Source organism: Odocoileus virginianus, chromosome 18 (assembly GCF_023699985.2).
Source record: "Odocoileus virginianus isolate 20LAN1187 ecotype Illinois chromosome 18, Ovbor_1.2, whole genome shotgun sequence".
NCBI lineage: Eukaryota > Metazoa > Chordata > Mammalia > Artiodactyla > Cervidae > Odocoileus > Odocoileus virginianus.
This window is the reverse complement of record NC_069691.1, coordinates 2,902,601-2,923,223: the sequence shown is the minus strand read 5'-3', so window position 1 is coordinate 2,923,223 and position 20,623 is coordinate 2,902,601. Positions and strand designations below refer to the sequence as shown.

The 20,623-nt window shown below is 39.6% G+C and overlaps 2 protein-coding genes across 4 annotated transcripts in view; one reads left to right on the top strand and one right to left on the bottom strand.

Moving 5' to 3' along the window:
• RECK (reversion inducing cysteine rich protein with kazal motifs) overlaps nt 1-20,623 on the top strand; it is a 79,535-nt gene that overhangs the window by 52,861 nt on the left and 6,051 nt on the right. For all 3 annotated transcript variants that reach the window (XM_070480271.1, XM_070480272.1, XM_070480273.1), the window contains 6 exons: nt 2,515-2,651; nt 5,522-5,662; nt 9,425-9,613; nt 10,944-11,066; nt 13,200-13,371; nt 20,317-20,509. In XM_070480271.1, the coding sequence (XP_070336372.1) occupies nt 2,515-2,651; nt 5,522-5,662; nt 9,425-9,613; nt 10,944-11,066; nt 13,200-13,371; nt 20,317-20,509 (955 nt within the window). The remainder of the gene's footprint in view (nt 1-2,514; nt 2,652-5,521; nt 5,663-9,424; nt 9,614-10,943; nt 11,067-13,199; nt 13,372-20,316; nt 20,510-20,623) is intronic.
• Nucleotides 18,847-19,257, bottom strand: LOC110127848 (large ribosomal subunit protein eL42-like). Its single transcript, XM_020878224.2, has one exon. The coding sequence runs from the start codon at nt 19,228-19,230 to the stop codon at nt 18,910-18,912; it is 321 nt and encodes a 106-aa protein (XP_020733883.2). The 5' UTR covers nt 19,231-19,257; the 3' UTR covers nt 18,847-18,909.

The window sequence follows — 20,623 nt, the reverse complement described above, 5'->3', positions numbered from 1 at the left end:
AGACTACAAATTCCTATAGACCTTCATTTGTACTTTTCTCATGGAACTTAGTTCAAGAAACAGTGAGTACCTTCGATGCACAATTCTATTCGTTTATTTTAATTTGTGTATTTGTCTTATATCCTGTTAGCTTTGCTCTCCTTGAGGATAAACATTCTTCTTTGAACCTTTTTTTCTTATCTTTTCTCTCTTCTTTTTCTCCTCTTCAGGAATGAGCATAATCCTAAAGTGCAATAGATATTCCAGAAATGTTTGATGAGTGAAAGATTTAGTAAATATAGTCAATAAGTTCTGTTCCTAATAAACAGTTCTGAATGATTTACTTATTAAGATCTATTGTAGGATAAAGTTTTAAGGACCTATTGTATAGCACAGGGGACTATACTCAATATTTTGAAATAACCTATAAGGGAGAAGAATCTGAAAAAGAGTATATATATATAGATATAGATATACACACACACATATATATATAACTAAACCAGTTTGTTGTACATCTGAAACCAACACAGCATTATAAATCAACTATACGTCAATTAAAAAATTAAATTAAAAAAATTTTAAGTAAATAGGAAGATAAAAAGAGGGGATCTGGATAAAATAAAGATGAAAGTTGCTGTGGTGTGTGAAACCAGAAGCATTAACTACATAGTAATCTCTGTCAGCTTCTCTTCAAGCATCTATTTTTTGCCAAAAACCTTTTCCAAAACCAAGTTAATATCCAGCCCCTAAGTTTCTGGGCACTTGATGACTGATTGCAGATTATTTCAATCTTGAATAGGGTCCAGATCCATTCTCTGACATGACTTGGGGGTGGCCTGAGTAGGGGAGAGTTGAGAAATAACTACTGTGTGAAAGGCAAGAGGCAACAGTGGGAAATTTATAGACTCTTAGCACAGAAACTTGATAGAGTGGTCAAATTTCTATTGAAGACAGAAAATTTTAAAGTAGTGAATTTCCCAGTTGTTACAGGCCAAACACTTTAATGTTGATATAAACAGATATTTTTTTTTTCCCTATTGTGTCTTTTATTTATTTATTTATTTATTTTTTCCATTTATTTTTATTAGTTGGAGGCTAATTACTTTACATCATTACAGTAGTTTTTGTCATACATTGAAATGAATTAGCCATGGATTTACATGTATTCCCCATCCCAGTCCCCCCTCCCACCTCCCTCTCCACCCAATCCCTCTGGGTCTTCCCAGTGCCCCAGGCCCGAGCACTTGTCTCATGCACCCAACCTGGGCTGGTGATCTGTTTCACCCTAGATAATATGCATGTTTCAATGCTGTTCTCTTGAAACATCCCACCCTCGCCTTCTCCCAGAGTCCACAAGTCTGTTCTATACATCTGAGTCTCTTTTTCTGTTTTGCATATAGGGTTATCGTTACCATCTTTCTAAATTCCATATATATGTGTTAGTATACTGTAATGGTCTCTATCTTTCTGGCTTACTTCGCTCTGTATAATGGGCTCCAGTTTCATCCATCTCATTAGAACTGATTCAAATGAATTCTTTTTAATGGCTGAGTAATATTCCATGGTGTATATGTACCACAGCTTCCTCATCCATTCGTCTGCTGATGGGCATCTGGGTTGCTTCCATGTCCTGGCTATTATAAACAGTGCTGCAATGAACATTGGGGTGCACGTGTCTCTTTCAGATCTGGTTTCCTTGGTGTGTATGCCCAGAAGTGGGATTGCTGGGTCATATGGCAGTTCTATTTCCAGCTTTTTAAGAAATCTCCACACTGTTTTCCATAGTGGCTGTACTAATTTGCATTCCCACCAACAGTGTAAGAGGGTTCCCTTTTCTCCACACCCTCTCCAGCATTTATTGCTTGTAGACTTTTGGATAGCAGCCATCCTGACTGGCGTATAATGGTACCTCATTGTGGTTTTGATTTGCATTTCTCTGATAATGAGTGATGTTGAGCATCTTTTATGTGTTTGTTAGCCATCTTTATGTCTTCCTTGGAGAAATGTCTGTTGAGTTCTTTGGCCCATTTTTGGATTGGGTCATTTATTTTTCTGGAGTTGAGCTGGAGGAGTTGCTTGTATAATAAACAGATATTTAAAAAGAGAAAGGCACGAAGGGGTGAGGGGAGAAGAAAGGAAGAAGCAAACATGCATGGGCCCTGAGAGAAAGGAATATGATTTCACAAAGAGCACATCAGACTAGCCTAGGTTAATTTCCTTCCAATGACAGTGGAAAACCACATTGATAGTAGTGACAGTAGGTATGAGTGTAAAATATGAGCAAGGCTTTTGATCTCAGGTCAGAGAAAGTTAGGGATGCTTTGATAGTGTAATACATTACTTACTCTTCAACCTAAGGTCTGCTGTCACTCCTATTCTCTTTTATCATGCACCTAACAAAGTGTGAAACATTGTTGAGTTGTAAAACTCACTTTCTGAAAAGCTTCTGAAACAGAATTGATATTGGCTAGGCAACATGAGGAGTGAGGAAGTTCCTCAAATCCTAAATTTGTATGTATTTTCCTTTTCAAGATCAGATTGTGTAGAGATTCTCAAGAAATGTGGGGACCAGAACAAATTCCCTGAAGACCACACAGCTGAAAGTATTTGTGAGCTTCTGTCACCCACAGATGACCTGGAGAATTGCATACCTTTGGATACATACCTCAGTAAGTACATTTTTTTTTAATTTAAAGGCTTCTGCCTTCTATCTCTGCCCTTGATGTCTGCTTTCATGAGCATCTATCTGTTGAGAACATGTGGTTTGATGATAATATCTCATCTGCGGACTCTTATCTTATTTGCTTGCCCTTTTCAGCCCAGGAAAGAATTGTCATCTTAAAATATGTACATAGAAGCAACTATCATTATCAGTCTGAGTGGGTAGTGAACTGTTGTCAATCAGAAATTTTTAGTGATGAGTCATGTGTCAGCATTCTCAAATAACCAGGTCTTTATCATTGCTGTCTCCTTGCCATGATTTGATCAAGTTGAATTTCCCCTAGGGAGTCTTCAGCTTCAGCTTCTTGTCATCTGAGTATCAGTGGAAGCTGAGCTAGGCATTGGCTTGGACCTACCCACCAGATAGGGAGTAAGGAATGATGGTCTGGGTTAGTACCTGAAAATGGAGTTTTCCTCTGTACCAAATACTCCTACCTAGAACTAGAAGAATAAATTTCTATCTCCTCGAGGGATTCTGGAGCTAAGCTTCCTAGCAGAAGGTGACTGTGTGGTGGAAACCAGGGAATAAAATTCATAGACACTATATAGTTAAGGGGCTTCTCTGGTGGCTCAGTAAAAAGTCTACCTGCAATGCTGGAGACCTGGGTTCGATCCCTGGGTTGGGACGATCTGGAGAAGGGCCTGGCAACCCACTCCAGTATTCTTGCCTGGAGAACCCCTGTGGGCTGGTGGGCTATACAGTCCCTGGGGTCGCAGAGTCAGACATGACTGAGAGACTAAGTACATATGGTTAAGAGAAGTGTTTAGGCTACCACTGAGGGGCTTAGTGCTGTGAGCTGGCTCAAAATAGCTTTATTTCCCTGTGTTAAGATAGGATTAAGTTCAGCTGCAAATAATAGAACAGATGGAAGCAAAAGAAAGCCCAGAAATAAACAGTCTAGGGCTGTTACAGTGCAATCCCGGTTCCCTTTTCTTTCTCCACTGTTCTTAGTGCTTGGCTTCCATCATCAGGGTTACTTCATGTACTTTACCATCACAACATGACTGTTTTAATTCTAGCTGCCTCATGGGAAAACCACCCCTCATTGTACGGGAAGCTGGGAAAGATTTCTTATCTGTGGGCCCATTGCCAGCCTGGTAGGAAGTAAAAAGAACAGAGTGGGCACTACGTTTGCAGCTCACAGCATCCACTATATTTTAATCAAGACAAACAGACCGTGTCCCTTAACCTTAGTGACAAGTGTAGAAAAGAGAGCATTAGACTCACTAGAATCATAGGCCTCTGTGATTTTAAGAAGATGACTTCTGTGAGCCTCAGCTTCCCTATTTATAAAATGATAGGGCTGGATGAGATAAATTCCATAAGTCCTATACTCTGTTAGCCTTAGAGTCTGAGTCTGGCCTAAAATCCAGTAAGCAAAATGAGTGTATTCATAATCCTGAATGCCAACAGTGTAGTCAAATATATGTGTAGACGGAGACTATTTCAGTGGGAGGAAACTTAAAGAAATGCTTTTGTTTACATTTCAGTACTCTTAAAATGTCACACAGAGTTTGCCTTCCATGTCCATAGGTTCTGCATTTGCAAATTGAAAATATTCAGGAAAAAAAACTCCAGAAAATTCCAAAAAGCAAAATTTGAATGTTGTATACCTGGAAACTACTTACATAGCATTTACATTTTATTTATAACTATTTGCATCATATTTACATTGTATTAGGTATTATAAATAATCTAAAATTTAAAGTATGCAGGAGAGTGTGCTTACATTATATGCAAATTCTACACCATTTTATATAAAGGACTTGAACATTCTCAGAATTTGATATCCATGGGAGTGTTGGAATCAACCCCCCACAGATATATGACTGTATATTAAGTGAGATTTTTCCTTGGTCATTATTTAATAAGTTAACCAATATGATCATGGTATATGGTCCATCTTACCATAATAAATTATCATTATTTATGGTGAACATGCTAAATTATCCCTCTTAGACATAAGCATCTATTTGACCACCTTATTCAAAATATACGTTACGTTCCATCCCTTTATACTGCTTATAGTTATCTGACTTTTTACTTACATTCATACACACACACATGCAGAGTCTATTTATTATCTATTTCCTGACCACAATGTAAACTCTATAGAGATTTGTCTTTTTTGTTCACTTCTGTATCTCCAGAACCTAGAACCTTGCCAGGCATTATCATAGGCACCCAATAAATAAACAAATAAATGAATGTTTGTTTATGCTAAATGCACAGTTGATCAGGAATCAGACCTCATGTTGTTGTTCAGTCCCTCAGTTGTGTCCAGTTCTTTGCCACCCCATGGACTGCAGCACGCCAGGCTTCCCTGTCCTTAACTATCTCCCAGAGTTTGCTTAAACTCATGTTTATTGAGTGGATGATCCAAACCAACCATCTCATCCTCTGCCACCCCCTTCTGCTACTGCCCTGAATCTTTCCCTGCAGCATCAGGGTCTTTTCTGTTGAGTCAGCTCTTCATTTCAGGCGGCCAAAGTATTAGAGCTTCAGCTTCAGCATCAGTCCTTCCAATGAATATTCAGGGTTGATTTCGTTTAGGATTGACTGATTGGATTTCCTTGTTGACCAATGGACCCTCAAGAGTCTCGTCCAGCACCACAGTTTGAAAGCATCAATTCTTTGGTGCTCAGCCTTCTTCATGGTCCAACTCTCACATCAATACATGACTACTGGAAAAACCATAGCTTTGACTATACAGACCTCATTAGCTGTCCATCACTTCCAGATGTCATTAATTCAGACAATTTACAGACCTCTTCTACTCTTTTGGGTGTTTAAACCGATCTGTTTTTGTTTTCTCAGGGCCAAGTTCTTTAGGTAACATTGTTGAAGAGGTGACTCATCCTTGTAACCCAAACCCTTGCCCTGCTAACGAGCTCTGTGAGGTAAACCGGAAAGGATGTCCGTCTGGTGATCCCTGCCTTCCATACTCTTGTGTTCAGGGTAAGAGGCGGGGTGGGGTGTGGGATGGGCAAGGGTGTGTGCTGCTGTTGTTTCTTTATCGGAGTTATCTTCAGAATGAGATTATTTTCTAAATTATGTTTTTCAAATAAACATGCATTATTTATGTAAGCACAGGAAGACAAAAAAATAATTTTCAGTAGTCGTTTAGATTGTAAACTTATTTCACTTTCAAAACCAGAGTCTCATAATGAGTCATAAGGTTCTTGACAACCAAAGGAAAAAAGAACCTTGGGCTAGTTTTTTGTACTTGGTCTTCTATGTTGTAATGTTTGAGAAAATGTACTGCACATTAGTCATGTTTTTTTTCTTTTCTTTTCCTTTAATACATAGAGAAATAGTGTTCTCAATTGGATGTGTAATTATCTTCATAAGTTTAATGTTGTGCTGGAATGCAAAATGTTTTAAGGCTGAAAAATTTTTATCCCATAGAATATTTATGATCTTTATCTCTGTGTGGGCCCCTTTAGAATATGTGTGCTTTCTTTTACCTATTTTCCAATTGAAAATATTTCTTTGTCATGTTAGAATCAACATTTTTAAACATGTGAAGTAAAAAGGAACAAAATATTAAATGAGCATATCTCAAAGGGCCCTTTATAATATTTGTGTGATACTTAGAAAAAATGGAGGAGCCATCATGGTCAACAAAAGAGTCCAAAATGCAGTGCTTGGATGCAATCTCAAAAACGACAGAATGATCTCTGTTTGTTTCCAAGGCAAGCCATTCAATATCACGGTAATCCAAGCCTATGCCCCAACCAGTAACGCTGAAGAAGCTGAAGTTGAACGGTTCTATGAAGACCTACAAGACCTTTTAGAACTAACACCCAAAAAAGATGTCCTTTTCATTATAGGGAACTGGAATGCAAAAGTAGGAAGTCAAGAAACACCTGGAGTAACAGGCAAATTTGGCCTTGGAGTAAGGAATGAAGCAGGGCAAAGGCTAACAGAGTTTTGCCAAGAGAACACACTTGTCATAGCAAACACCCTCTTCCAACACAAGAGAAGACTCTACACAGGGACATCACCAGACGGTCAACACCGAAATCAGATTGATTATATTCTTTGCAGCCAAAGATGGAGAAACTCTATACAGTCAGCAAAAACAAGACTGGGAGCTGATTGTGGCTCAGATCATGAACTCCTTATTGCAAAATTCAGACTTAAATTGAAGAAAGTAGGGAAAACCACTAGACCATTCAGGTATGACCTAAATCAAATCCCTTATGACTATACAGTGGAAGTGAGAAATAGATTTAAGGGACTAGATCTGGTCCTGATCAACTATGGATGGAGCTTCATGACATTGTATAGGAGACAGGGATCAAGACCATCCCCATGGAAAAGAAATGCAAAAAGGTAAAATGGTTTTCTGAGGAGGCCTTACAAATAGCTGTGAAAAAAAGAGAAGTGAAAAGCAAAGGAGAAAAGGAAAGATATTCCCATTTGAATGCAGAGTTCCAAGGAATAGTAAGGAGAGATAAGAAAGCCTTCCTCAGCAATCAGTGCAAAGAAATAGAGGAAAACAACAGAATGGGAAAGACGAGATCTCTTCAAGAAATGAGAGATACCAAGGGAACATTTCATGCCAAGGTGGGCTCGACAAAGGACAGAAATGGTATGGACCTAACAGAAGCAGAAGATATTAAGAAGAGGAGGCAAGAATACACAGAAGAACTGTACAAAAAAGATCTTCATGACCCAGATAATCACGATGGTGTGATCACTCACCTAGAGCAAGACATCGGGGAATGTGAAGTCAAGTGGGCCTTAGGAAGCATCACTATGAACAAAGCTAGTAGAGGTGATGGAATTCCAGTTGAGCTATTTCAAATCCTGAAAGATGGTGCTGTGGAAGTGCTGCACTCAATATGCCAGCAAATCTGAAAAACTCAGCAGTGGCCACAGGACTGGAAAAGATCAGTTTTCATTCCAATCCCAAAGAAAGGCAATGCCAAAGAATGCTCGAACTACCACACAATTGCACTCATCCCCCACACTAGTAAAGTAATGGTCAAAATTCTCCAAGCCAGGCTTCAGCAATATATGAACCATGAACTTCCAGATGTTCAAGCTGGTTTTAGAAAAGGCAGAAGAACCAGAGATCAAATTGCCAACATTTGCTGGATCATCAAAAAAGCAAGATTTCCAGAAAAACATCTATTTCTGCTTTATTGACTATGCCAAAGCCTTTGACTGTGTGGATCACAATAAACTGTGGGAAATTCTTCAAGAGATGGGAATACCAGACCACCTGACCTGCCTCTTGAGACATCTGTATGCAGGTCAGGAAGCAACAGTTAGAACTGGACATGGGACAACAGACTGGTTCCAAATAGGAAAAGGAATGCATCAAGTCTGTATATTGTCACTGTGCTTATTTAACTTATATGCAGAGTACATCATGAGAAATGCTGGATGAAGCACAAGCTGGAATCAAGATTGCCAGGAGAAATATCAATAACCTCAGATATGCAGATGACACCACTCTTATGACAGAAAGTGAAGAAGAACTAAAAAGCCTCTTGATGAAAGTGAGAGTGAAAAAGTTGGCTTAAAACTCAACATTCAGAAAACTAAGATCGTGGCATCTGGTCCCATCACTTCATGGGAAATAGATGGGGAAACAGTGGAAACAGTGTCAGACTTTATTTTTTGGGGCTCCAAAATCACTGCAGCTGGTGATTGCAGCCATGAAATTAAAAGACGCTTACTTCTTGGAAGGAAAGTTATGACCAACCTAGGTTGGTCATATTAAAAATCAGAGACATTACTTTGCCAACAAAAGTCCGTCTAGTCAAGGCTATGGTTTTTCCAGTGGTCACGTATGGATGTGAGAGTTGGACTGTAAAGAAAGCTGAGCACCGAAAAATTGATGCTTTTGAACTGTGGTGTTGGAGAAGACTTGAGAGTCCCTTGGACTGCACGGAGATCCAACCAGTCCATACTAAAGGAGATCAGTCCTGGGTGTTCATTGGAAGGACTGATGCTGAAGCTGAAACTCCAATACTTTGGCCACCTCATGTGAAGAGTTGACTCTTTGGAAAAGACCCTGATGCTGGGAGGGATTAGAGGCAGGAGGAGAAGGGGACAACAGAGGATGAGATGGCTGGATGGCATCACCAACTCAATGGACATGATTTGGGTAAACTCCGGGAGTTGGTGATGGACAGGGAGGCCTGGTGTGCTGTGATTCATGGGGTCGCAAAGAGTCAGACATGACTGAGCGACTGAACTGCACTGAACTGATATCAGCTATAGCATCATAATAAATCTTGTTAAAAGTGAAAATAAATGGATTTTCCTTAAGTCCAATCAAGTATTCACTTTTCTTTGAATTTAAGATGTGTCTTCATTCCATCTCTAAAAGTTTTCTGACCAAATTATTCTAAAATTACTCTCAGTTGCCATGTTACATTTTTTAAACATCTGTGATTTTAAAATATATTTGATAAGCCTTAAAAATTTTTAAGAACTACTTTTCTTACAGCTTTTTTGTAAGAACTGTCGCTAACTTTGGGGTATATGTCCTTTAATCACCACCACTTCACAGATGGAACATGGAATTTTTGTTTGTTTGTGGCCAGTGAACCAAAGCAATTCCCTAGTTTAGTGAAAGTTTTATTACGTAATCTTTAGTGGCCACACAATATCTACAAAACTTACGTGAAGTGTATCTGATATCACAGAACAATATCAGGGAACAGTACCAGCTCTCTCAGCTCGTTTTTGTCCCTACAGGCTGCAAATTGGGAGAAGCATCTGATTTTATTGTCCGTCAAGGGACACTGATCCAGGTGCCATCATCTTCAGGGGAAGTTGGTTGTTACAAAATTTGCTCATGTGGGCAAAGTGGACTCTTAGAAAACTGTATAGAGATGCACTGTATAGACCTTCAGAAGTCTTGTATTGTTGGAGGAAAAAGAAAAAGTGAGTCTTGAACTGTTTTTATTTGTTTTTTTTTTTTTGTTTTATTTTGTTTTTAACACAAGATTAGTTGAATTAACTTGGTAGGGAGAACATTGGATGGCTTCCTCACCAGGGATTAAAAGTCTACAAATCAGATATTCTAGGGAAGTATTTTTCAAACTCTATGGAACACAAGGGCTTCTAAGGAACTCTCTTAGAAGCCTAATCAAAAGGGACTACTAACAGCTGATAGTAACTAACACTTACTGAACTCTTAACTATGTGCCAATACTATATACTAAGTCTTGGCCTGTGTTATCTCATTAAATCCTCCCAGATGTTTAATACAGGTACTATGTAAGGAAGCTGATGATTAGAAAGGTCACCCAACTAGTAAATGATCAAAGCAGAATTCAGTCCTAGGCCTATTTAACAACAACGCCCTTGCCCTCCACAGGCAAGGACACAGGTCTGCTCCTTCCCACCCATTTCTCAACAGTCTGTCTCTGCTTTGCCCCTTTCCCAGAAGTAAAACCCAGAGGTTGACCTCATGGAAAGCAAAGGGATGGGAACTGCACTGTTGGTTAGGGGTTGGGAGAGAGCACATTAAGAGTGCCTCCCCGTTTGATCACCTTCTCTAAGAGTCTGAGGGTCTTGCTTTCTCATTGCTTCCTTAAACCATCTTTTGCTTATAGCCCTTAGTAACTCTTCATATCAATATATAACCTAAAAAACTGTGAAAAAAAAATACCACTTTTGAGAATGTGTTCCCCACCCCACCTGCTCATTCTGCTACCTCTGCATCCATCCCCTTACCCATCAACTAGAGTAGTTTAGCTTTTCTATGCCTCTTGTTCTACTCTTCTGTGTGAGATCTTATTTTAAGAAGAGTACTTTTGACTAAAAAGAGCTTGCAAATTTCTGCTTAGACCAGCAAGTCAGGTATTCATTGCTTAGTCCATATTCTAATTAGCTAAAATGTAACATAGGTACCTTGAATCACAGAAAACATTGGAAGATAAACTCATTCTTTCCATAAACTTTTACTGAGTAAATACCTTTTCTGTACAAGAGAACCTGGAATGAGGAATTGAAGTCGTGCTTTACATGATAAGATAGGAGAGAATTTGGAGCAGTCTAGTGAGATGAGCATATTAGGGGTTTGGAGGGGATATGGGGGGAGGTCAATATGAAAACACCAATATTACAAGTTTAATTCCCTAGTTTATATATTCAGAAGTCATCTTTCAAGAATTTCTATTTTAAAACTTTTTAAACTATGTAATTTTTAATTTGTGATTTATTTATAAATTCATAACACAGCTCAGCTTTTTATTTCTCTTTTTCTCAGGTCACGGAACTTCCTTTAATGTCGACTGCAATATCTGTTCTTGTTTTGCTGGCAATTTGGTGTGTTCCACCCGCTTGTGTCTCAGTGAGCACAGCTCAGAAGATGACCGCCGCACCTTCACAGGTAACTGTGGCCGGCTAGCAGCCGTCCTCACCCCTGTACCCGTTCTCCTTGAAGGCGGCCTCTCGCCAGCTGCAAGTGTGCACGGCAGAGTAAGCACACAGCCTGAGAGCAGGGTGCTTTGCTCTCTGGATTGCTTCCTCTTCTATAAATTGAAGGCATTAAAGTAAGTGGTTTCTTAAGGTCCTTTTGAAATTCCATAAGTCGAAAAGAACAGGGCCAGTGATTGGTATAGTTTTAGTTAAATGAAATTTTTCTACCTGCTGAAATACCCATTTACCCCTACCATTATAGTCTAAAGTGTCCATGTATTTTGTAAATTTGCTTCTGTGTTTGTTTTTTTTAAACCATGTTCTTCCTTGTCCTACCTTGGCTTACTGGATTCATATAGGCAGGGACCCTATAAACAAAGCTACTGGAAGAAAAAGTAAAGAATATTTCTCCCAATCTAGATATAAAATCTATAATTTAGATATGTCAAGTCTGGGAGTTTTCTGGAATGTTGAAGGGTGATAACAATAGCAAGACAAAGACAGAGGTTGTAAACACCTTACATAGATTCCTTCCATTCATATCTCCTTAGAGAGGGGGGAAAACAGGGAAGTAACTTGGGAAATTATTGTAATTTTGAAAATTAATTTTTATGAACAGTCAGTCAAGAATACTACTTTCTTGACTTCCCTAGGCTTTATGCTGCTGGCATTACGCTCACATCAGCCACAGTAAGCAACAAGGTTAGTGAGATGAGATGCTGTTTTCTTGAGAAGAAACTCCAGTTGTCACAGCAACAGCATGGTTGCCAGTATTCACTGGTATCTACTTTTTCCCCAAATCTGGTTCTGGGCAAGAAGGAGTTAGGTAGTTGCCCTTAAACCATTTCTTGCTGCTGCAGCAGCAGCTTGACTCTGAGTTGGTATTACATGGAATAGGGTAGGAAGAGAACAGAACAGGGTTTACCAACCTTGTATCTCCAGCACACTGGAAATAAAAGGGAGATCAGAAACAAGAAGGGAGCGCAGACTGATGGGGAGGCAGAGGCAGGACCAGCTCCAGCCCGTCCTCCATCCACCCTAGTGAGCACCAGGGTTTGCCGCTTTATTGTCTTGTTGTTGTGTCCTTTATTTTTATCCTTTGTCTGCTGCGCTCTGGTGAGGACACTTCATTCTGCCTAGAGAAACCAAGAAATGATGTGGGATGAGAAATGAACTAAAGATTTACAAGGAAGACTTTTACTTATTTACTTACATCACAGTGTGTTTAGAAGTTGAAGTTTACAACTAGCAGGACCCTTTTGCCCTGTAGTGTGTAGCCGCTCATGTCCTGGGAGTTACATTAATGACTGTTTAATGGGATTTCCCTGGTAGTCCAGTGGTTAGTACTCCACACTTTCACTGTCGAGGGCCTGGGTTCTATCCCTGGTAGGGGAACTAAAATCCCATAAGGCATGCGGCACAGACAAAAAAAAAAAAGACTATTTAGCTAGAAGACTCTAAGGAGATTTGACTGGCCACAAAGTATACACATTTGGGAGGACTCAGATAGGGCCCCAGTCTACACAGGACTCAGAAGGAGATGCTCATAAAAATTCTTAAGTTTTAAGTTACAATAACTTCCCAAGTTACTAACGTCTTGTTCTTCCCCCTCCCTAAGGAGGTGGAAAGAATCTATGTGAGGCATTTACAACCTTCATCCTTTGTCTTGTATTTTGGTATTATCCTTGAACATTCTGGAAATCCCCTAAACCAGAATCAAACCTCTAAATTCCAGATTTTATATATCAGATTGGGAGAAACATTCTTTACCTTTCCTACCCGTAGTTTAGTTTGTAAGGATCTCTATCCCTGGGATCAAGATCTGGAAGCCCTCAGTTAGCAGGCAATAAATGGAACAAAGAAAAGTTGTTGTGCAGACAAATGGCTTTTCAGAACCTTGCCACCTTTAAAAACACTGAGATGGGAGGATTTCTTCCCCCCACCCCCATACAGCCCCTCCCCTCCCCCCACCCCCACCCCCGACCTAATATTAAATTCTGTTTTAACCTGAGACCTCTGGCTGCTTGTCAGTGGTTTGACCTTAGTTAGGAAACAGAGGAAGGGGCCATACAAGAGCAATCGCTGAGGTGCTCTCCCCCTCCAGGTCTGCCCTGCAACTGTGCAGATCAGTTTGTACCCGTTTGTGGGCAGAATGGACGCACTTACCCCAGCGCCTGCATTGCTCGCTGTGTGGGCCTCCAGGACCATCAGTTTGAGTTTGGATCATGCATCTCAAAGGATCCATGTACTCCTAATCCCTGCCCAAAAAACCAAAGGTAAGTCAAATGCCTCCTTGTCTTTTTCAACTGAAGGTCGCCACTTACTCTATACCAGACAGTAAAAATACAAAGATGAATTAAGATGCTCTCTCCCCTGAGAAGTTAGAGTCTCGAGGGAAAGATCCAGGTAAAGCTGCTTGGTAATATGCTGTGACTGGGGGCCCAGAGGTCAAGCAGTTGACACAGCCTAGAAGAACCTAGGAAAGTCTCTAGGGCATGTGGTAGTTACCTGGGAAAACGAGGAGACTGCCAGCAAGGTTTACGGTAGAGGAAAAGTGGTGTTCATGAAGGCAGAGAGAGTAACCAGAGCAAATCTCGTGGCAGCTGAGAGAGCATGGTGTATGCCAGAAGCTAGACCAGTTCTGTAAGACAGAAACGAAGTGTGAGGCAAGGAGAAGCAGCAGCTAAGACAAGAGAAATGGATGCATTCTTCTTATTAGCTACTGATGCCTGGTGGTAATAGAAAATAGTCTACTTAAAACCTGCCTCCACTGCAGGGATCGAACATGAGAAATCTCTGGAAGTGCACTTTCAGTATTTTATGAAGTTATTTGTTTAGGGACTCCTCTCTCTGTGGTTTCCTCAGGAGCTCAGAGTGCAGTTGATGTCACCTTAGTGATGGATTTCTGCTTGTGGTGGTCGCAGGTTAAGGGTACTGCTGATTCTCTTAGGTTTCAAGCTTCTGGAATTGAAGTTTTCACTGACTGCCTCAGAGAGCTGAGTAAGACACGTCCCAGCACCACAGTCCTTGCCTTTTGAAGCTTTTGTGGAGAATAAGCAATTGCTTCTCCATCCCAAGAACCTTGGTGCAGTATGAAGGGAGGGAAGGAAAAATTTTCTCTTGTGTTAAATTTATTTTAACAAATTTAAATTCTCTTTTAGCAAAGAGAGCTTGTCCCTGTCTAGCAAAGTTTACATCATGAAAACTAAGCCCAAAGAGTTGTTCTGCAAAGAAGATAGGATGTTATGCATAAGAAAACATGATAAAGAAATAAGTCAAAAGGATAATAGAGTTGTGTCGGGATGTAGAATTGAGAGTTGTTTTGGTATCTGTTTATCTGTTTGCTTCCTTCTATTTGGTAACCTTTCTGAATAAGATTGACTTGCTTTTATAGTAAAACCACAAATCTCAAAAATGGGAAGGCCTGGCTGGGTATGATACAAAATCAATATAAAAGAACAGTTTGAAAAATACAGCTACATGAAAATGAAGTTTTTCTGCATGGTAACAAATGACAAATTAAGAGAAATCTTAAGAGAAAGGGGTTTCAGTACAATCTCTGATAATATAAAGAATCCCTACAAGTCAATATGAAAAAGATGAACAACTTAATATATTAATAAAAATAGGCAAAGATCTATAACCAGTGGGAAATGGACCAAGGACATAAACATAGGAAAAGAAATACAAATGCTTCTTAAACACTTAAAAAGATGCTTTTATTAGTTGGGGGAGTAACTCTAGCTACTGTATACAAACACCCAAATATTCATAGTGGAAGTTCAAATACAGTCCATTTGGGTGATCAGCAGTTGGCCTTCCACAGGTGATTCAGAAACTTAGGATCTTTCCATCTCGCAACTCAGCCAGCTCCTACAGCCCCTAGTCCTCCTCTGTCAGGCAAATAAGAGAAGGGAGATGATGGAGGTTGCTCCTGAAAAGCTTTTATAGGCCAAGTTGAAATTCATCTCTACTTCTAGCCACATTCCATTGTCTAGAACTTATTCATTTGGCCAACTCTTCCAGGGAGGCTGGGAAATGTAGTCTAGATGTGTGCCCAGGAAGAAAATTAAATGAATTTGATGAATGAACTCTAGCCAATCTACCACAATGCTTAACCCCTCTCAGATTAAGAGAAATATAAATTAAAACTACAGTTGTGTGCCATTTTCCATCTACCAGATTGGTAAAGATAAAAAAGTTTGATAATGAAATATAGGGAAATAGGTACTCCCATACAAGAGAGGATTGGGGCAAAGATTGGTACCTCCTCTGTGGAGGGCAGTTTGGTCAAGCATATCAAAATTTTAAGTGCACATGCTTTTTGAGTCAGCATGTATAAATGCTTGTTCTTATATAAAATATCTCTGGAAGAATAAATAAGAAGTTGGTAATAAGTGATTACCTCCAGGGAAGGTGACTGGGATACAAAGAATAGGCAAGAGACTGACTTTTCAGTATATACAATTTTGTCTTTTTCATTTTCTCCATGGGCTTGTATTATCTGTTCAAAAAATAGTTGTTTAAAAAATAGAAATTTGAAAATAAATGAAGTCGTATTCATTCATCAAGTATCTACTGTTGTACTGATCTTTCTAAACACAGAGACACAGTAGTCAACAAGACCAAGTCCCTGCCCTGATAGTGTTTATTTTAATTTGTCGCCCCCTTCCTGATTCCCAGCCTTTCCTGTTGATCCTCTTATTTCTGTGTATTCAAATTAGTAATGTTTTTCCTTCCAAAATTACCAAATTTCTCATGATATTCTTTGTCCTCATTCCTTCATGTTAGTAGATAGTGAAGTTCTAAATAGTCTTCTTTTTCATTTCTCTTCAAATGTCTTAAATTTCTATAAAATTATGACAATGCATTCCAATTTCTTTCTTCTAGTTTTTTTGAGATAGACTTGACATGTAGCCCTATATAAGTTTAAGGTGTACAGCACAATGATTTGATTTACATGCATCATGAAATAACTACCACAGTAAGTTTAGTGAACATCTATCATCTTGAAGAAATTGAAAAAAAATTTCTTCTTTGTGCTAAGAGCTCTTGGGATTTAGTCTCTTAATAACTTCCATATATAACTCTCATAATCATATTTATCATGTTGTACATTACATCACTATGTTATAACTAGAAGTTTGTTATCTTTTGACTCAGTTCAGTTCAGTTCAGTCACTCAGTCATGTCCAACTCTTTGCCACCCCATGGACTGCCAGCACGCCAGGCTTCCCTGTCCATTTGTCACCAACTCCCGGAGCTTGCTCAAACTCATGTCCATTGAGTCGGTGATGCCATGCAACCATTTCATCCTCTATCGTCCCCTTCTCCTCCTGTCTTCAATCTTCCCAGCATCAGGGTCTTTTCCAATGAGTCACTTCATCACATCAGTTCTTTCAATGAATATTAAGGACTGATTTCCTTTAGGATTGACTGGTTGGATCTCCTCTCAGTCCAAGAGACTCTCAAGAGTCTTCTCCAACACCACAGTTCAAAAGCATCAATTCTTCAGCACTTAGCTTTCTTTATGGTCCAAATCCCACATCCATACATGACTACTGGGAAAACCATAGCTTTGACTAGATGGACTTTTGTTGGCAAAGTAATGTCTCTGCTTAATATGCTGTGGTTGGTCATAGCTTTTCTTCCAAGGAGCGAGTGTCTTTTAATTTCATGGCTGCAGTCACCATCTGCAGTGATTTTGGAGCCAAAAAATAAAGTCTCTCACTGTTTCCATTGTTTCCCCATCTATTTACCATGAAGTGATGGGGCCAGTTGCCATGATCTTTGTTTTTTGAATGTCGAGTTTTAAGCCAACTTTTCCACTCCTCTTTCACTTTCATCAAGAGGCTCTTTAGTTCCTCTTTACTTTCTGCCCTAAGGGTGATTTCTCTGTATATCTGAGGTTATTGGTATTTCTCCCGGCTGTCTTGATTCCAGCTTGTGCTTTGTACAGCCCAGCATTTCGCATGATGTACTCTGCATTGACTGACTGACTGACTCTGCATTTAAGTTAAATACGCAGGGTGACAATATACAGCCTTGACGTACTCCTTTCCCAATTTGGATCCAGTCTGTTGTTCCATGTCTGGTTCTGTCTACGTTCATCTAAGTCTCCCTCCCCTCACCTTTTGCCTCTGGTAACCACATATCTAATCTTTTCCTATGAGTTTGTCTGTTTTAAAGTATAATTGACCTACAACTCTGTGTTAGTTCCTGGTATAAACATAGTGATTCAATATTTCTATACATTTGGAAGTAAGTTAGTTACTATCTTTCACCATATAAGGATATTACATAATTATCAGCTCTGTTCTCCATACTGTATACTTCATACCTACGATTCATTTATTGTGCAGCTGGAATCTTGAACCTCTTGGGCTTCCACACCAGTTTCTCTCCTCTCCCACTCTCCTCCCCTCTGGCAATCACCTTTTTGTTCTCTGTATCTATGACTGTGTTTCTTTTACTATGTTTGTTCATTTGTTTCGCTTTTTATAGTCCAAGTATAACTGAAATCTGTCTTTCTCTTTTTGTCTTATTTCACTTTAACATAGCACTCTCTAGGTCCCTCCATGTTGTAACCAGATTCATTCTTTTCTATAACTGAGCAATATTCTGTCCTGTGTGTGCACCTGGGTGGCATACATCACATGCACACAGAAGGGTTTCCTTTTCTCCACATCTTCATCAAGACTTATTTGTTGTCTTTTGGATAATAGTCATTCTGACAGGTGTGAGGTGATGTCTCATTGTGATTCTGATTTGCATTTCCCTGGTTACTAATGATGTTGAGCATCTTTCCCTGTTCCTATTAGCCATCTGTTTGTCTTCTTTGGGAAAATGTCTCTTCACATCCTCCACCCATTGTTTGATTGGGTTGTTTAGGGTTAGGGTTTTGTTTGTTTGTTTGTTTGTTTGTTTTGATGTTGAGTTCTTTGAGTTCTTTGCATATTTAGGATATTAACCCCTTATCACATATATCTTTTGCAAATATGTTCTCCCATTCAGTAGGCAGCCTTTTCATTTTGTTGATGGTTTTCTCTGCTGTGCAAAAACTTTTTAGTTTGATGTAGTCAACATTTGTTTATATTTGCTTTTGTTTCCCTTGCCTGAGGAGATGTACCTAAAAAATATTACTAAGACTAATGTCAGGGAGCATACTGCCTGTGTTTTCTTCTAGAAGTGTTATGGTTTCAGGTTTTATATTTAAGTCATCAATGCATTTTGAATTTATATTTGTATATGGTGTGAGAAAGTGGTCCACTGTGGTTCTTTTACATGTACTTGTCCAGTTTTCCCAACACGATTTATTGAACAGACTATCTCTTCTCCATTATATATTCTTGCCTCCTTTGTCATAGATTAATTGCCTGTATAAATGTGGGGTTATTTCTGGACTCTCTGTTTTGTTCATTGATCTATGTGTATGTTTTTGTGCTAGTACCATATAGTTTGATGACTATAGCTTTGTAGTATAGTTTGAAATCAGGGAGGGCTCTGTTCTTTCTCAAGATTGTTTTGGCTATTCAGGGACTTTTGTGTTTCCATACAAATTTTATAATTACTTGTTCTAGTTCTATGAAAAATGCTTATTGTATTTGATAGGGAGTGCATTGGATCTATAGCTTACCTCGGGTAACTGTCATTTTTAACAATAGTTCTTCTAATCCATGAGCATAGTATATCCTTCCACCTGTTTGTGTTGTCTTCAGTTTATCAGTGTCTTATCGTTTTCCTTAGTTAAATTTTTTTTTGAAGTAAACGATCTCAAACTTTTATTGTCTTCATAATAAAACAAAATATGAAGCTCAAAATTGGATCACTTGGCCCTTTCTCTTCTTATCGCCTCCCAACTCAAAATGCTTGCATCTCTTAATAGCCAGCATTCTCTTCGATCTACAGCTGGGCTCAACACATTCAAGCCTCAGTACAATCTTCTTTGTAGTTTTAGCCTTTTTCCAGAAAATCGGCTTAGTCTGCCCACCATAGCCACTCTGCTTCCTGTCATAACGCCGCTTTCCCTGGGCATATAAAGAATCCTTGCCCTTCTTGTACTGTGTCACTTTGTGGGGCTGATGCTTCCCACACTTCTTACAGAAAGTCCGGCGGGTTTTTGGAACGTTCACCATGTTTGCGAGAGCGATACCAGCACAAAAAAAAAAGCTCCTTAGTTAAATTTATTCCTGGATATTTTATTCTTTGTAAATGTGCTTTTAAATTGGATTGTTTTCTTAATTTGTCTTTACATACATCCTAATTTTAAATCTCATCAGAAAAGGTAGCCATAGGTAGTAGTAGTGATGGTGGTGGTAATTTCGTGTAAAAAGAAGTAATTTCCTTTGAAATTATATGATGTTAGCTAATATATTCTTCTCCTTTTATGTTATAGATGAATATTTATGTGTCCTATTGTTTTAAATACCCAGTAAAAGTTAAACATTTCTTAGGTTCTATCTTCTTATAGAAAATTATAAGTACCCTTTATAGAAATGAGAGAGGCAAAAAAGTCTAAAGAAGAAAAGATCCATCCTCCCTAACCCCTCTGCAGAAGTTCAGAGATTGAGGATGAAGCCAGGTCCGGGTATTACTAGGAAAACCCGGCTTCATGGGGTGGCATTCTCTCAGTGATTCACAACCAGCCAGCATCAGGTCCTCAACTTTATAAACACAGAAGCCTGAAATTTTCAGCATATGCTGTGAAGTTTTCTCTTAAGATAGACTCACATTAGTCAAGCTGATAATTAAGTCCCTGAAAAATGCGTCATCTATTATTGATAAGAACACCTCCAATAGCGGACCTGACCTGTGTGGTGGTCTCGTGTCATGCCTCCTCCACCCCGAGCACCCTTCGCTTCTGCCCGCAGGGCCCTCTGCTCTCTCCCCCAGCACCACAGGGTCTGGGGCATCACACGCTTGCCCTGCTACTCCCTCTGACGGGTAGGCCTTCGTCCTCCCGCGCCGCCTCCTCCGTGTGCTTTCTCCAGGCTCCCCAGTCAGAATGACTCATTCTCATGAGCATTTGGCATGTGGTTTCCACCTGGCGGCCTGCTTTACATGCATGTCGACTCCCCAGTCTCCATGAGCTCTCAGGCACAGGGACTGTTTCTGATCGCTCTCTTACTTTCTCTTCAGCCTCCCGTGCCCCACCACTGCCTGCCAGCCCCACTCTAGTCTCTTACAGCATTGACTCATGGTGCTGCATTTGTGTTTTTCAGATGCATACCCAAACCACAAGTCTGCCTGACGACGTTTGATAAGTTTGGATGTAGCCAATATGAGTGTTTGCCAAGACAGCTCACCTGTGACCAGGTCCGAGATCCTGTTTGTGATACAAACCACATGGAGCACAGCAATCTCTGCACTTTGTACCAGAGAGGGAAAAGCCTCTTATACAAAGGCCCGTGCCAGGTACCACTGTTGGCCTGACAAGCCCAAGTACACTGAGCATAAATCAGCTTATGATCTTTTACATGTGAATCAGCAGTGAGACCCCCACTGAGGGTCTTCTGTGAATCCCATCAA

Excerpts from the sequence above, each read along its gene's own strand:
- LOC110127848 (XM_020878224.2), bottom strand. The coding sequence starts at position 19,230 with ATGGTGAACGTTCCAAAAACCCGCCGGACTTTCTGTAAGAAGTGTGGG.